Genomic DNA, 18381 nt, shown 5'->3' with positions numbered 1-18381 from the left:
CTTGTCCAACTGATCTCTACATGGACAACTTGCTTTCATCTTTCAAGCTGATTAGCTTGGGAGGTCATGATTATGGTCTCAGCATGGCCATCAAAGAAAAGGACAGGAGGTTCTAATTGGTCAGTCCCAATTCAGAGAAAAGGCTGATTTCTTTTCTGAGTCTTTCGTAGAAGATAGCTCTCTATCAGAGTCTCCTTTGGATGACATGGGTGGCACATAAACATATTATTATTATTATTATTAGCATCTGGTATTGCTACAGTAGCCAGGAAACTACAATGCTATTGCAGAGTAGTAGTTTGACATGCCTCATAAATCTAATAAATTGAATGAATAAATTTTCCAGAAAGATAGAACCGCAATTCCAAAGACATCAGCAGTCAGCTCCTGGGTGCCTCCAGTCTTTCTCCCAAATTCCCTGTATTGTTTTCTTCAATGATCCATGGATTTCTCCAAACTCGCCACAGCTAGTTGTTGTTTCCCTGATGTGGACATGGGCATCTTCAGATGCTCCTTCTTGACTCACCTCTGGTTCCACTGATACCAAAGTGCTTTGAGCAGGCCCACTGTTTTCTCTATCCACTCTCTCAAGCAAACAGGGATCGAGACCATTTACTCAAGAGAAAGTGGGAAAGCTAGTGCTTCTCTTCAATTCTAAAATGCTTTCTTTTCTGCCCCAACTTTTTTTTTTTAATTTGATTTATATGCCGCCCTTCTCCGAAGACTCAGGGTGGCTTACAATGTGCTCAGCAATAGCCTTCATCCTTTTGTATATTTATACAAAGTCACCTTATTGCCCCCACAAACTGGGTCCTCATTTCACCTACCTTAGAAAGGATGGAAGGCTGAGTCAACCTTGAGCCTTGGCGAGATTCGAACCCTGCAGTAATTGCAGGCAGCTGGTCTTAATAAGCTTAATAACAGGGTGCCTTAAACCCCTGTACTACCAAGGCTCTCTTCATTCACACATTCAATCTCATACACACCCATACATGCACACTTTAAAAATGTAATACATGCATAATGGCCCTTTGATGGAATCTCAAATCCTGGTTCCTAAATGGTGAGGTCCATGCAGATTTCTGAGCTACATTTTCAGACATGGTTTGCCAAAATCTTTTCCTGGGATGTTTTTTGACTTCTCAAACTGAGGTTGAGCTAATAGTGCAAGTGACAACAGTGCCCAGATTGTCTGGAGTTTGTCTGTTTTTACTTTCAAATAATCTAAATAGAGAAGAGGAACTTTGGGGACAAAAACCTGTGTAGTCACAATAGCACATATGAAATGCATTAACAGAATAACAGAGTTGGATGGGAAGACATTGGAGGTCTTCTAATCTAATCCCCTGCACAAGCAGGAGACCATATACCTGTGATGGCGAACCTATGGCACGCGTGCCACAGGTGGCATGTGTAGCCATATCGGTGGGCACACAAGCTGAGCTCTGGTGCACATGCACATGCCGGCCAGCTGATTTTTGGGCCTCATGGGCCCACCAGAAGTAAGGAAACAAGCTGTTTCCTGCCTCCAGAGGGCCTCGAGGGGCGGGGAAGGTCCGTTTTTCGTTCTCACCTGGCTCAAGATCCTCTCTATGCATCTGGGGAGGGTGAAAACAGCCTTCCCCATTCCCTCAGAGGCCCTCCAGAGGCCTGAAACGGCCCATTTCCCAACTCCCGGTTGGACAGGAAGTGACGTTTTTGCTGTCCCCAACCTACAGAGACTCTTGAAGAGGCTCTGGAGACTGGGGACAGGAGCTAGGGTGGAGGGGGGTTTCGCGCACATTTGTAGGGCAGGGTGCATAGAATTATGGGTGTGGGCACAAACGCACATGGACTTCCCCCTCCCCCCCTTCCTGGCACGCAATGGCAAAAAAGTTAGCCATCACTGCCCTATACCATTCCAGACAAATGGCTGTCCAATCTCTTCTTAAAAACCTCCAGTGATGGAGCATCCACAACTTCGGGAAGGAAGCCCTTCCACCAGTTAATTGCTTTCACTGTCAGGAAATTTCTCCTTAGTTCTAGGTTGGTGATTTCACTGAATGTAACATCATGGCAAAATCCATGTATCTTTTCAGGAAATTAGGTGTGATGTACTGGAAAATTCTGTCCTTCCTTTTTGCCATTCAGGAAATCAATAAAGATCCTCTTCTCTTGCCCAACCTCACCCTGGGTTATAATCTCCATGACAACTTTCGAGACAAAATGTTGACATTGGATGGTCTGTTGGATTTGCTTTCGACTGGAGAGGCCAATGTTCCCAACTACAGCTGCGGAAGGAAGAGAAACATGCTGGTTCTACTGGAAGAGACCAACTCTGATATATCCATCCTTATGGCTGCCATATTGGGCATCTACAAAATCCCACAGGTACAGAGCCAGGGAAATGTTAATTAAGCATGGATTAAGATACAAGAGACAAGAACAATTTTTTTTTTTAATTTGATTCATATGCCGCCCTTCTCCGAAGACTCAGGGCGGCTTACAATGTGCTCAGCAATAATGATACAATATTGATACAATCATAATTGAGTACAAATATTAATTTGTAATGTTTCACATTGCTCAGATCTTGCACTGTGCAGGCTCTGAGGAAGCATCAGCGTTTCAGAAAATGAGATCTGGATTTCTTCTTGACATCCATTGTTACGTTTTCTGCATTTCTGATCCCCTATTAAATCCACCAAGGTAGGCTGGAATCTTCCAGCCACTACCTAAGCTCTGACATTATATTTTCAGGATCTAATAGGTCTTCTTCTTCTGCCATATCCGTCATCGGACGTTGGTGATCATGTTGGCAAATCCTATTTTCGTCAACAGCCACATGAAAATGTGCTACTGAGTTTTCTCTAAAACAGTCTGTTAGGTTTTGAAGCCACAATGTTCTTCTTCTGCCTGGACCTCGTTTGCCTTCAATCTTTCCCTGGAGGATTAAGTGAAGGATGCCGTATTTTTCTGGGTGTCACATCACATGTCCAAAATATTCTAACGTTTGCTTTTTAATGGCTTTGATGATTTCCCTTGGCTTTCCCAGGGGGCTTATCACCTCCTCATTTGTGATTTTTGTTAACCCAGTTATACGTAACAGCCGTCTGTAAATCTACATTTCAAATGCTTCTCATTTTTTCAAGTGGTTTTCTCTCAGAGACCAACTCTCTACTCCATAGAGCAGGATAGTAAAAGCCCCAAATAAAACATAAATCTCCTTTTTTTTTCAATTCAGATCAGCTACACTTTTATTTCACCGATCCTGAGTGATAAAACTCAGTTACCTTTTTTCTACCGGACCGTCCCCAAAGAAGGTGCTCAAAACCTGGGGATTGTTAAACTGCTGCTGTATTTTCGATGGACATTCATTGGCGTCTTTGCTGCAGACACTGATAACGGAGAACATTTCCTTAGGACCTTCGTTCCTGTGCTGGCTCAGAATGGCATCTGTGTTGTTTTTTCACAAATCGTATTATTAAATGATGAGAACTTCAAGTATCTGATTTCTGTTTTCAACATGTGGACCCAAATCAATGTATTTCTTCATTACTCAGAGTTTACGTTCATCGAGGGAGCCTTTTTCCTAGAAAACATATTAAAATCCTTGCAAAAGCCTATTGAAGGAATAGTTTGGATCACAACCGCTTTGTGGGATCTCACCATTGAATTATCATATAATACTTTCTCTTTCAGATACACCCATATCATTTTTTCTTTTCTTATCCAGACCAGCCAAAGGACCAAATTTGACGATTTCAAAGATTTCTATCTTTTTATCGAAGCATTTATGACTAAGAAATTTCACTGTTCATATGGGAAGCCTGCCTTGTCTGTGAAAGGCTGGATAAGGTGTACAGAGAAAGAGAACTTGGAGACTCTACGTCAGCAGAAGATTGACAGGATCGTTTCTCTAGATAGCTCCTTAACTTACAATGCCATCCAGATTGTGGCACATGCTTTAAATGTGGTCAATTCACCCCGATCCCAGAGGACAAGGATGGAGAGAAAAGACAAGGTGGAAGTTGAAAACATTCAACCATGGCAGGTATTTCCTTTTCAGTTCCATGTATGTTGCTAAGGGCGACATCTACATGGTAAACATCACAAAATACTCTTTGAGAAATGTCATATACATTGAGAAAAAAATACCTTTTATGAATCATTTTATTTCATAAGATCCCTTGTCCTCCTCTTTCATATATATATATGAAAGTTTTCTCTCCGCGAAAACCTCAGAAAACACACACATACACACACACACACACACACACAGATATATATATATATATACATATATATATATGCAAAAAATTAAAATCTCGGGTGTTTTCCCACGTCATGTTAAATAAGTTAGTTAAAATGTTTAAAATTCTGGTTAAAATCCTAGCTTAAAATCTTCCAAAAATCCTTACAGAGCACTCTGCAAGGTCCTTTAAAACCTTCGCTAAAATCCTACCAGTACCTTAAAAGTTTTTCTTTCTAGCAACGTTTTGACAGGCTCATAACCCTGTCATCTTCAGGCTCTTGTTTAGTTTAGAAGCTATGGGTATGTTGCGAGGTCGCTTTTCTATGTTTGCTGCTGCTGACATATGCTGGTTAGCCTGTAACTCTGTATCCTGATTGGAGAACAGCAGTTTTTCTTCCTGCTTCCTTATCCTGGCTGTTTGGCTACGTGTTACAGGCCTAGCTTTCTCAGATTCTCTATTATTATCTGTCTGCTGTAGAGGGGAAAGGATTCTGGTAGGCATCCCAGATATGTGTGTGTGTGTGTGTGTGTGTGTGTGTGTGTGTGTGTGTGTGTGTGTGTGTTTTCGTAGATTTTCATGGGTACAGGGTAAAATGCCATCAAGATTGTGGCACATGCCTTAAATGTGGTCAATTACCCCGATCCCAGAGGACAGGAATGGAGAGAAAAGACAAGGTGGAAGTTGAAAACATTCAACCATGGCAGGTATTTCCTTATCGGTTCCATGTATGTTGCTAAGGGTGACATCTAGATGGTGAACATTGTGAAACACTCTTTGAGAAACGTCATATACATTGAGAAAAAAATACCTTTTATGAATCATTTTCTTTCATAAGATCCCTTGTCTTCCTCTTTCATATATATATGCAAGTCTTGGCGTATTCGGGTCTTTTCACGTGTATGTATGTATGTGTATGTTAAAAAGAAGAAACAGCTGCGATCACACATTGCTCCTAGAAGCACGAAGCCGAAAAGATGACAAGTCAGCCTGAAGATGACAAATTAGACTTTGTCGAAACATCGCCAAGACACTTCCAATTTTACGTGGGAGAAAACACGTATAACCAAAGACCTACATACAAACAACCGCGAAAACCTCAGAAAACATATATATATATGTTTTCGTAGATTTTCACGGTACAGGTATGCACGTCTTGGCGTATTCGGGTCTTTTCCCTTCTGTGTATGTATATATATCTCAAGTTTTCACGGGTGTGTGTATGTAAAAAGTTAAAATCTCGGGTGTTTTCCCAAAACATTTCCCAAAACATTGCCAAAAAACCTTTAAAGTGTTGGTTAGGATTTTAGCCCAAGTTTTTAAAAAACCTTACAAAGTGTTTTGTGTGGATTTTAGAGGATTTTAAGCTGGGATTTTAGCCAGGATTTTAAGTATTTTAACAGACTTTTAATGACGCGGGAAAACACCCGAGATTTTAACTTTATATATATGCATCTTGGCAACCTTTCAACGAGGTCTCACTTGTCATATTCAGGCTGGTGCTTTTGGCTTCGTGCTTGTGTGAGCAAAGCATGATCGGAGCTGCCGTCTCTCTATAAATACTGGTGGGGAGGTGTGGAGTTCTGGCTTTGTTGCTGTAAGTGGGTTGGTTGGCTGTGTTGATCTCCAAATTAATCTCCAAAACTGAACACTTCAACAAGAGAATAATCATGGAAGCCATAGAAATAGAGAAACACCCCCATAACATGAATAAACGTGATGATACCTCCCGCCTATCAGACATCTGGAAACTAGCCCTAGTCAACAAATGAGTCGCAGCCATGAAAATTGACACCGGACCCAAGACAACACATGATGCCACCACCAATCATCCTCACCAGATTCAAACCCAAACCCATGCGAAGACTTCGGTTCATGCCTGGGAGAAAAATCTAGGTCATTCAATAGAGCCTGAGAGGTGGAACGAAATCTGGACTAAGAATATTAAATTAACCCGGTCAATAGCATATAAAGAAAATATATATAAAATGATATATCGATGGCATTTACCACCGGCCAGACTCGCTAAAATGTTCCTGGGAACACCCTCAGTTTATTGGAAATGTGGCGTTAAAGAAGGCACATACTTCCACCATTGTCGAGAGGCAATGAAATTTTGGAAGAATATTCAGAAATGGTTTAATGAGATGTTGGGGCAGCATATACAACTGTGTCCTGAGGTATTTTTATTAGGGATAAGACCCGAAAATGTAAACAGAATGACATGGGACCTGTTGTTACATATAACAATAGCTGCAAGATCGGCATGGGCCCAATACTGGAAGATGGATGTCAGCACACCCGAACAAGTAGTAATTCAGAAAATAATGAACTGTGCAGAATCAGATCGGTTTACTATGATATTGAAAGGGCGAGGGGACACAGATTACTATATATCTTGGAGTCAATGGTATAATTGGATGTCAAATCGAGCTGCAAATTGATGTATTTGATAAACATGTCACTTGGTATATCTAATAGGCTTTACTTGGCTAACCTATATATGTAATGGGACAATTTTATTCCTTTCTCATGTTGTGATGTAGATGGCTATAGATTTAATGCTTGTTTGATGTATAATATAAAAAAAACCAAACCCATCCCATAGACGAAATACAACCACCACCCAGAAGCCATACCATGGCAGCATCACCAGCAGCTGCACCCCCCCCTCCACAAAGCAAACTGACACACGCCATGAACACATGACAAGACCTCAAACTCGAAGCCAAACCAAAGCCCGGGATGCTGCATCACAACCATCTGCTCAGGATATCACATCACAGAACTCAGAATGCCACAACACAAAAGCTCAGGATGCTACAACACAGCCAACTACCCAGGATGTTGCAGCACAATACTCAGGACATCATAACAATAGAGCTCAGGATGCTACTACACAAGCCATTACCCAGGGCGTTAAAACACAAAAGACTAATAGGCAAGTCACCTCACCTACACAGGATGCTATGAAACAGCTGACTAATCTGCAAACATCAACTCCATTAACTAATCAAAATGTAACAACACAGCCAACCAACCCACTTACAGCAACAAAGCCAGAACTCCCCACCGCCCCACCAGTATTTATAGAGAGAGGGCAGCTCTGATCACGCTTTGCTCACACAAGCATGAAGCCAAAAGCACCAGCCTGAAGATGACAAGTGAAACCTCGTTGAAATGTTGCCAAGATGCTCTCAATCTTACACGGGAAAAGACCCGTATATGCCAAGACTTGCATACACGACAAACCATTTTATACCAAATTTATATTTTGCTGATAAAGAAATGAAGGGAGACTAGTATAGATCTATTTCAAGCTTTTTAGCTTTCATCAGTTAGTCATCAGCTAGCAGTTGCTTGAGGGCTCCTGGATTGGAGCTGAAAGGTGAAAGGATATACTGGTTGTATCAGCACCTTTTTAAATATATATAATGTTATACATCCTAATTACGACCATTTTTCTCTTAATCATACAGTATAGTCCTTAGAAAAAAAAGAAACTTGATATTATATAACATATGTTATATAACATAGTTATAACATAATTCTCTATACATTTAGCACCCTATATATATTTTAATTTGCAGTTATGTACAGTCTAATAATAATATTGCTTGCAATATATATTCTTCTATATAGTTTTATACCTGTATTCGTTTCTAGCTTATTGACCCTCTTTCATCATTAATTTTCTAAGCTTTGCATCTATTATCTAGCCAATAGGCCCCATATTTTAGTAATAGGCTGTTTCTCCTTTGTCTTTAATTTCCATCATTAACCTGTTCATTTTGGCACATTCTAATATTTTCTTTTTTTTTTTATTGAAAAAGTTTTCAATTACAAATTTCCCCCCCTTTTCCCCCCCCTCCTCCCTAACCCCCCCCACCCCATCCCCCCTGTGACTTCTTCAAAATAAAAACCTAATACATAACAGATTATATAATATTTTAACATCCCCTTACTCCCTCCTCCAAATACTGACCCTTACTTCTAGTGATATTATTAATATTATTACTTCCCCCTCTTACCATACACTTCAAAATAACATTCCATTCTAACACTATATAATAACTTCTAATTTAACACAGTAATATTATTATAACTCCCAATTTATCGATAATCTGCCCTTTTTTCTCCTCTCCCTTACTTATGTCTGTGTATTAATATATAAAAACAACCTTCCACTTTAAAACTATATAATAAATCCTACTTTAACATTTAATCTTTTGTGTATATTAACATGACATTTCAAAGCAGCCTTCCCCATGAATTCTAGTTTTACATTTGTTCTACTCTATCCATTTCCTCCACTCCCATAAATATATCTCTTAAGCATCCCTTTTCTTAATCTATACAATCAATACACTAGCCTGTCACCACCCACTTTCCTACAAAATTACCATACACAACAATTCTTAATATCTTTATTCTTCTGCCCATCCTACTAAAAAGTATTCCCTTATATAAACAAAATCAATGACTTTAAACTTATAAACCATATAATATCTTCTTTGATGTCTTTCCACTGGATCGCTGACTCCATCATCCGGATTAGGGTAACATAACATCCCAGTTGCAACAAAATATTCAAAATCCTCAATTATCAATCTGCCCCCAACAATAATGAATATCTTCGTATATATATATAAAAAAAAAACAACCACCCGAGTGACTTTATAATTGTAATCCATATAATATCTGTAGTAGTGGCTTTCTTCAGGATTAATAATTCCCATCGTCATAATGGGGTAACAGCCAGATCTTCTGCATGCCCCAGCATGACTCTCTTGCCTTATAGCTCAGCATAGATATAATACGTTAATCAATGAAAAGAAAACCAAAAATAGATAATTCCAATCCAACAATTTAAGGCCCTTGTCACATCCCAAAATTACGGCATTGCAGAGGTCTGTCACTCTCCTCAGGATGATATTAACCACTACTTCGCCTCAACCATCTTTTCATATATTCAATCATGTATTTTTTAGAAATAACTGGCTTCGCTGTTGCTTAATTTAGAAATTTTTATTTTTGTGAGACCTGTTTCTCTTTTTCCTTTCTTTTTGTGGGTTTGATCTCCATCCTAATTTCCTTTCTGCAAGTTGTGTATCAACTGATCAGTTTTCATTCTGATTTATAACTTGATCTTGTTGGTTTTGCTTTTGTGAGTCATATTTCTTTTCTGTAAATTGTGTATCAATTAGTTGATTTCCATGGTTGCCTGTGACTTGGTGAATCATCACGTTGGAATCCGATGCCACTTCTCTCTTATTTGTAAATAATCCAGCTGAGTATCTGGAGAATCCAAAGGCAATTCATCTACAAAGGCCTCTGTAACTCGATATTTTTCCTTTATTTCTAACTCCTTCTGCTTGTCTTGTGTTGTGCATAAAGATGTGAAGTTCATTTTTAAAAATTTTTGATAGAATTCTTCCGCTTTTTCAACAGTATTTAATTGATATCTTTCTCCTTGATATCTCAATATTATACCAACTGGAGCATTCCATCTGAATAGGATATTTCTTTTTTTAAGCTCAGCCACCAGAAAACCAAATTTCTTTCTTTCCAATAACATCTTAGGCGGTAGTTCTTTATATATCCAAATCTTTCTTCCAAACAGTTGCAAAGTAGACTTAAAAGATTTCTGCACAATATTATTTCTTATTTCCTTATCTGTAAAATAAATCACCACATCTCTAGGTAATTGCCTTTGCTTTGCAATCCAGGAGTTTATTCTATAGACTCTATCGATCCTACAAAATACCTCCTCAGGTTGAACCTTTAAAATCCCAGCCAGAACTTCAGAAGATATTTTCCTTAAGTCATCTCTGTTATTTTCCTGTAATCCTCTCAGTCTAATCGCATATTCAGTAAAATTATATTGCATCATTAAAACTTCCTTTTCAATACGTTGTTGTATATTGTCTACATTACAAATCTTTGGATCAGCTTCCATTTTAGGTTTTTCTTCTAAACTATTGTCTTGAATGTTTATCAAATCATTTTCAATTTTCTCTATTTTATTTTCCAAATTGTCCTCAGTTTCCTCCATTTTAGACTCTAATAGATTAATATTTGTATCCAACTTGATCAAAAATTCTGAGAAACCATTAGCCATTTTTATGATCTTTTGTTGTAAAATATCAAACTTTAATTGCACCAATTCTTTAGTTTCCTGCTTAAATTTCTCAAAGTTCTGATTCATAATCTCATCCCTTCTTACAATCTCCTCCAGAAGAAATTCAATTATATTAAAATCAGCTTTCTGAGACTGTAAGTTAAGAACTTGTTCATATAGTTTGTGGATGGGGGAATCCCCCCCCCTGCTTGTTTGTCCGGCTTTGTAAGCCTAAACGCCATATTTCCACACAGGCAAACTTTTTTAGAAAGAAAAAAAAAAAGCAAAGCTTCTTTCCAAACGAGATCAATATCAAATCAAATCTCCAGGAAGGAGAAAACACAAAAGTGGAGCTTTTTCTTCAATTGTAGCCAGGAGCATTTATTCCGCTACTTTGTGGCTTAATAAGAAACGGAAGGACTTTCCCTTTTCAGCTTCCCTGCTCAAATTTCGGCAGTCGCCATTTTAAAAGTCCTTTTTTACTTTATTCAATATCCTTTGCAAAATAAGTATAAATACTTGCAATTTAGGGTCACAGGTCCAGATCCAGATCTCATCCTCTTTGCTTAATCTGTTAGTTATCTTGAAAAGCTTGTTTTCGTAGCCTTGCTCTGCATTTTGCAGAGGTCTCCCAACGCCCGGAGCAAATGGCGAGTGATATAGGGAGCCTCATCCGCTCACCCCCAAGAGTAAAAAAAAAAACTCTGGGGGCTACGCGGAGAGCTCTACCTACACTCACCTGCTCTCTCTCACATTTCCTCCTGGAAATGGAGTTTTTCGAGCCGCCTTTCCGTTGTAAAGGCAGCTCTTTACAGGCGATGGGGCTGGCGGTCCCAAGGGACCATCTGGCGGCTACGAAAAGCAAACCGGAAGTCAATATTTTCTTTATTACCATTTCCTCTGTCGGTATACTTTGTTTTTTCCAATTTTGTGCATACGTAATTCCATTGACGCTGTTATTACATGTAACATTAAATATTGAATTACTCTTTCTTTTACATTTGGCCTCCAGCATTGTGAATGGCAAATTATATCTTGCCTATGTTGTCACACACCACTACAATTATTTTACTTCATGCATTTTACTTCATGTGCTTTGAGCTTTTCTTTCTTTAGATTCTAGAATTTGATGCTTGTAGAAAGGGACCATAAGCAATCCTCTCCTGAAGTTTCATTGGGAAATTTGGAGTAAATATAAAGGGAGGTTGCTTCCAAAGAACTCTCCATTATCACCGGTAGTAATTTTGGAAAAGTTCCCAGGGAATTTGAAGAATAAAGTGAATGAAATTTTAAAAGAGAAAAATAAAATGAAACTAAGGGAATGGTTAGGAGGAATGAGGACACGTGGGGAATTGGAAGAGGTTCTAGGAGGAAAACGGTTGTCTTGGTTAAATTATAGCCAAGTGGAACAATGGACTAAAAATTGGATAAGAGAAAATGGAGAATGTAGAGAGTTAACGAGGTTTGAGGAATTAATTGAAAAAAATCAAACTGTAAAGGAAGAAAATAAAGGGATAAAAGGCTTAATGAGTGAAATCTATAAAATATTGTTGGAGGAAGAGGAGAGGGGAAATTTAGGAAAGATGGTATGGGAAACCGATTTGAAGATACAAATAGGGCAACAGAGTTGGGACAGAATTTGGCAACAAAGAGTGTTGAGAAATATGTCAGTAAGAATAAAAGAGAATTACTACAAAATGTATGGAGGTGGTACTTGACTCCGGTTAGATTAAGCAATATGAATCAGCACTATTCAGATAACTGTTGGAGAGGTTTTGGGGGGAAAAGGAACATATTTACATATGTGGTGGGAATGTAAATTTGTGCAAAAATTGCAGAAGATGGTTCTAAGGAGACAGAAGAAATTGTAGGAATAAAGGTAGAAGAGGCACCAAAGGTAGCATTACTCTCACTATTGGAAGATATAAAATGCAAAAAAGAGACTAAAGAATTGATAATAAATTAGTTGACCGCAGCAAGGTTAATGATTTCTAGGAACTGGAAGACACAAGGTGATTATTGTTTGGAAGAATGGTATAAGGAAGTATGGGATATTGCCATAAATGATAAATTGACTTGCAATATTAAAGTAAGGAGGGGCATAATGAAAGAAAATGAATTCAATGGAATGTGGAAACAGTTCCTAATATATGTGTTTTCTGGAGGAAGAGGGATACCACCACCAGAAGAAGCTTTAAGATTCTGGAAGCAGGAATGATCCCGAGGGGTGGGGCAGCACTCATTGATTGTTTGTATTGTGTATATTGTTATATATTATATATTATGATTCATGTATGTTATGTATGTTAATTCCTTTTTTTTTATATGTTAATAATAAAACAATATGAAAACAAAAAAGAAAGGTATTTTGGATTATCTTCCAATTTATTATAATATAACACAACATTGTATTTAATATTAAAATTATCAGTGTACAGTGTACAACTCAGGACTGAGTTGTACAAACTGATGCTGTGTCTTCTACAATAAGGAGACATTTTCTGACAGTGTGAACAATCAACCAATGGAACAGCTTGCCTTCAGAAGTTGTGGGAACTTCATCATTGGAAGCCTTCAAGAAGAGATTGGACTGCCATTTGTCAGAAATGGTGTAGGGTCTCCTGCTTGGGCAGGGGGTTGGACTAGATGACCTACAAGGTCCCTTCCAACTCTGTTAATCTATCTCTCTTGTGGAATCAAAACACAGGACTCAAAATAAACAATTAAGGCCCACTGCGGTGTTTGTTATTCAATGTGCACAGGAGAAACTCTCCAAACAATGTTAAGATAAATCTCTATAGACAAAACAATGTATCTATAGCTATGCAGGACATCTCAGGGAGGAGGGGAAAACTCATGGATAAGCAACAGATAATGTAAGCAAATATATTTGTAGGTAATGGATTTCCCTTCTCCTGCCCTTCTGCCATCTGCTTATCTTCAAGAGAACTAACGGGAGAAATAAAACAAGAAAACAAGAAAATATGGGCTAGTTGGGAATGCCAGATGTAGGAAAGAAAACATCCGCCATTGGTACCTGAAGGACAAATCTATGCAGAGTGTCCTGAGAAGAAAACAGGCTGCAGCTCAATAAGCCAAATTCCTTATATCTCTGTATATCAACTTGTTTAGATGATTCCATTTGTGTAAAAACCTCTTTCCTTACATTCTGTAGCTTCACCATTTCCTGAAGAATCCTCAGATCTACAACAACACCATAGAAGGAATGTATTTGGATAGAAATGGAGATTTGATGGCTGACCTTGACATTGTGAGCTGGGTGTTGTTTCCTAATAAGTCGACCACCAGAGTGAAATTTGGGAGTCTAGACAGAGAAGGAACCATTGGAGTCAAATTCAGGATCAACAAGGAAGCCATCATGAGCCCTCAGTGGCTCAATCAGGTAGAGGAAGAGATGTCCCATCTCTTTACCCTGAAAATAAGACATTCCCTGATAATAAGTCCAATCAGGTTTTTGAGCGCATGGACTAAATTAAGCCCCCCCCCAAAAAATAAGCCCTCCTCAAAAATATTTAAGCGCATGCGCAGACAGTCCTCACCATTTCCTCTAGTTAGGGTTAGGGTGACAGAGCTGGAAATCAGCAAGAGGAGCCCCGTCTTGCTCCACACACCCCAAAATAATAAGACCTCCCCAAAAATAAGACCAAGCGCTGATTTCAGGGTTCAAAAAATATAAGACAGGGTCTTATTTTGGGGGAAACACAGTAGTTTTGTCCATCATCTCAATCAGTGTACCCCACCATCCCAAACTATATATAAGACCGACTGCCTTCAAATTCATGCTTCAGAATTATATTCTTTCATTTATAACCAGCAAAGGAGAAGATGCTTTATGACTTATACAGTAGAAGACTTTGGTCTGGGGACATAGAGGGAAAAAATGTGGAGATGGGGGGAAATGGAAGCAAGATTTAGGAGGAGGGGAGAAGTAAAATCAATTGAGTTACACATGTTCATTTGGACATGTATAAATTCAAGGATTTGACCTTATTTGGTAGAAGAAAAGTACAAAACCCATCATATTGAAGAATTTCAGAATTCTAATTTCTCCTCCATATGATCTGTTTTTCCAAAGGTTTCTCTGACAGCCTTCCAGAGACAGTCCTCCAAAATGGAAGCATGTCTGAGTATCATGCTTCCAGTTTCAAGAGTAACTTTCTAGAAAATTCTCTGGAGTGGCCACCACAACATGGCCCAGAGGAGAAACAGAATGGTCCACTTCTAGTCCATTTTGCACATACCTCTTGTATTTCCCTGTAATGTCCTGCCTCTCCAGTCCTCTCAAGAAAGCAGTCCTCATGAAACAAAAGCCATTTCAAAAGGAAACTTTTATTGGAAGATTGTGATAGCAAGAGATCTAGGCAGGAATTAAGTTTCCCGCTCAAAACAGTAAAGTGCAGACAGAGCCACTCCCAAAGCCCAATACATCACCAAGCCAATCTCGAAGTGTAAAGATATTATGAGATATTCAGGCTGAGGAGGTGATAAATGCCAGTCTCAATGGCAACGCTGCTGCTCTTCTCTGGAGGCGAGATAAGCTATGGGACCTGACAATCCCATTCCAACACTATAATTCATTTCATAGCTAATCAGTTTTGCAGATGCTTCTGAATGCAAATTCTGTTCACTTTTAGCCCTTGCCTCACTCCCAGTGTGTGGAGCCTTGTCAACCTGGCTATTTCAAGGTGGTCCAGGAAGGAAAACCAGTCTGTTGCTACAACTGCGTCCCTTGTGCAGAAGGGAGCATTTCCACCCAAGAAGGTGGGTGAATGGGAATCAAAACAGCCCTTGGGATAGGAGCAAAGGTTCCTGCAGATCTTTGCTAAAAAGATATTAGAAACATCTTCTAAGTATTGGGGGTAGGGGAGGGACTATTAATTTAACTATCAGAATTAATTTTACCAATTATATAACAATAATACGAGCTGGGAAAATTCATTGGAATGAGATGTTAAGTGTAGAAGAAGCCAAGCAGGTATCAAGAAGCATATGTGACTTTGTGAAGTATCAGTTGAAGTGACATGAAGCAGCCCGTTGTTTCACCATGACAAACAGAATGATGTTGCTTCTACAGTATGAAGCTCTCCATTGAGATAAATTAATCTCCAATGTCAGGGTCAATGTCACCCCCAATGAAAGAAAACTCCGAAGCTCGACTTTCCCCAAAATTACATGTTAATGAAGATGTCATATTAGCACACCTGGGAAAACCCAAATCTGAAAGCTTCCAGGTTTTCCCCACTCAAAGGAAAGTTCAAGTCCCTGCCCAACACCCACAAGTCCATCACATGGCCCAATCCAAACACCATTCTGACTGGAGATGCCTCCCGGTTCTAACCCTCTAGCTGCAGGTAAAGATGTCCTTGACTTTCTGAGAAAGGAATGTTATTATGACTACCGGTATATTTATTTATTATTATTTATTATTTAAATTTCTATACCGCCCTTCTCCTTTTGGACTCAGGGCTCCATACAATCCCCCCATTACAGTTTCCCACAGTAGTAAATGTGGCAGGCCTGAAGATGCAATGAAAAAGATGGCTTCCAGGCCTGACAGCCAACTCACACAGGAGCTAGTCAGTAATCTTGCCATCTCCTCCATTCCAGGGTGAACTCAGGATAGACACATTTCTGCCTATCCATCTTCCTCCAAAGTATCCAAGGAGTAGGCAAGCATGATCTGTGTTTCCTGTGGAGTAGCTATTTGGGGGAATACATTGCTAACGGAGAGGAACCTCTCCTCATTATGGTGATTAAAGATAAAGGTCAAACCAGGCAACTTTATCTGCCCCTTTTTAATCATTAACCATTGGGATTTGGTGGGACAAAATAAAAGCAAAAAAAGTTGAACAATATTGCTGTTGAATTTCAATTTGATCCTCCAATTAATGGGTAATGGGACAAATCAAACTCCATTTTGGAAAACCAGAATATTCCAACCTTGTCAAATTGGCTAGTCCTAGTCCATTAGAAACATCCCTACATCATGTAGATCATGGCTGTCAAACTCAAGGCCCATGGGCTACATCCGGCTTATGATGTGGTGGGATCCGGCCCATGGGGCCGTCCTGGTCTACCCAATGGAAAGAGGAAATCTCAGGCTAACATGGCTTCAGCCTGGTCTACCCAATGCGAAGAGGAAACATGCTAGCAGTTTGGGGAGTGGTGTCAACCTGGCCAAACCCACCCAGTTGGCCACACCCACCCAGTCAGCCACGCCTGACCCCCCACCCCGAAGGTCAACCATAGCCCTGATGCAGTCCTCAATGAAATTAAGTTTGACACCCCTGATGTAGATGGTTGTCCCTTCTCCCCTTTTGCTTCCTAGAATTGTCTCCTCTCAAATTCTGCCCCTAATCTAGCTACACTTTATCAACTTGAGACACATACTAAGGCAAAGAAGCACAGGTATACACATACTCCTAATTTTTTCTCTCTGCCTCCCATCCCCTGCAGATGAATACACACACAAATTCAGATGTGGGCTTCCTGATTTCTAACTCCCATCCTATAAATTCATGGTAAATATTACATTTGTCCTCTATAGATGCAGACCACTGCACCAGATGTCCAGACAATCAGTATCAGAACAAGCATCGAGATCAATGTATCCTCAAAATTGTCACTTTTTTGTCCCATCAAGAGTATTTGGGAATTATTCTTACTTTCTTTGCCCTATTTCTGACCTTAACCACACTTTTAGTCTTGGGAATCTTCATTAAATTCCAAGAAACTCCAATTGTCAAAGCCAACAACCGGGACCTCTCCTATATCCTCCTGGTCTCCCTTCTTCTTTGCTTCTTGACTTCCTTTCTCTTCATTGGTCGGCCAAGGAGAACCACCTGCCTTCTCCGACAAACAATTTTCAGCATCATCTTCTCCATTGCCGTGTCTACCGTCTTGGCCAAAACAGTCATGGTGGTGCTGGCCTTCCTGGCCACAAAGCCAGGAAACAGAGTGAGAGGGTGGCTGGGCAAGAGTCTGACCAACACCATCATCATTTCTTGTTCCAGTGTCCAGGTTGTCATTTGTTTCACCTGGTTAGGAGTCTTTCCTTCATTCCCTGATTCTGACATGTATTCCCAGCCTAGAGAGATTGTTCTGCAGTGCAATGAAGGCTCGGTCACTATGTTTTATGTTGCCCTTGGTTACATGGGTTTTCAGGCTGCCATTTGCTTCATAGTGGCCTTCCTGGCCAGGAATCTACCTGGGTCCTTCAACGAAGCCAAGCTGATCACCTTCAGCATGCTGGTCTTTTGCAGTGTCTGGATCTCCTTTGTGCCTACCTATCTCAGCACCAAAGGGAAATTCGTGGTTGCTGTGCAGGTCTTCTCCATCTTGGCTTCCAGTGCTGGGCTGCTGGGTTGCATCTTCATCCCTAAGTGTTACATTATTTTGCTGAGGCCAGATCTGAATACAAAGGAACAACTGATGTTCAAAAGTGAAGTAAAAAAGTGATCCTGATGGATGTTCTGGGGATATAATTCTCACCCAATATAATTCTCACCCATTGGGTACTTTTCAGGAGAAAACACTATCAGGCTACTTTTTGAAGTGATCTCCTGCTTAAGCCTAATTTCCATGTTTTTATGTTTCTGTGTCTGGTAGTATTATTTAGCATTTTGGGCTTCATTATTAGCCTTTAAGTGAGGATGTTATTAGAATTTTAGTCTGGCAGTGTTGACCTCCTTTCAGATTTTAGGAAAACATGTTTTTCTTCTGTTTTTTCATGGGGAAAAAACACCCTTTTCAACAACTGAATCTTAGTTAGTTTATTCTGAAAGTAATTTATTTATTTATTTATTTATCAAATAAATACACTTGAATACACTTGCAAGTTTTAAGTAAGATACTAATCCATCTTGGAAAGAGCATGATGTAACTCATAGATTTACCACATGTGGAAAGTAATCTCTAATCAATGTTTTCTATTGTTCACCTGTCAAATGTAATAAATGTCTTTTGTTCTTTCATTGGTTTCTTTCTGATGTATCACAGGTACCAAAT

General features: G+C 39.4%; 1 protein-coding gene across 1 annotated transcript; it reads left to right on the top strand.

Moving 5' to 3' along the window:
- The first annotated feature begins 2091 nt into the window (after window positions 1-2091).
- Window positions 2092-17832, top strand: LOC148115889 (vomeronasal type-2 receptor 26-like). Its single transcript, XM_087885267.1, has 6 exons — window positions 2092-2370; window positions 3224-3523; window positions 3716-4033; window positions 13529-13756; window positions 15009-15135; window positions 16922-17832. Exons 1-6 carry the CDS (start codon window positions 2092-2094, stop codon window positions 17830-17832), a joined length of 2163 nt encoding a protein of 720 aa, XP_087741393.1.
- Window positions 17833-18381: the final 549 nt, after the last annotated feature.

Source organism: Pantherophis guttatus, chromosome 2, assembly GCF_059756535.1.
Source record: "Pantherophis guttatus breed Tessera chromosome 2, ASM5975653v1, whole genome shotgun sequence".
In the NCBI taxonomy this organism is placed as follows: Eukaryota; Metazoa; Chordata; class Lepidosauria; order Squamata; family Colubridae; genus Pantherophis; species Pantherophis guttatus.
Note: the sequence above shows the minus strand (reverse complement) of the source record. Positions and strands in the feature narration are given on the sequence as shown.

Coding starts and splice junctions, on each gene's coding strand:
- LOC148115889 (XM_087885267.1), top strand. CDS start 2,092: ATGTACTGGAAAATTCTGTCCTTCCTTTTTGCCATTCAGGAAATCAAT. Junction 2,371..3,223: donor GCATCTACAAAATCCCACAG/GTACAGAGCCAG, acceptor TTTTCAATTCAG/ATCAGCTACACTTTTATTTC. Junction 3,524..3,715: donor ACATGTGGACCCAAATCAAT/GTATTTCTTCAT, acceptor TTTCTTATCCAG/ACCAGCCAAAGGACCAAATT.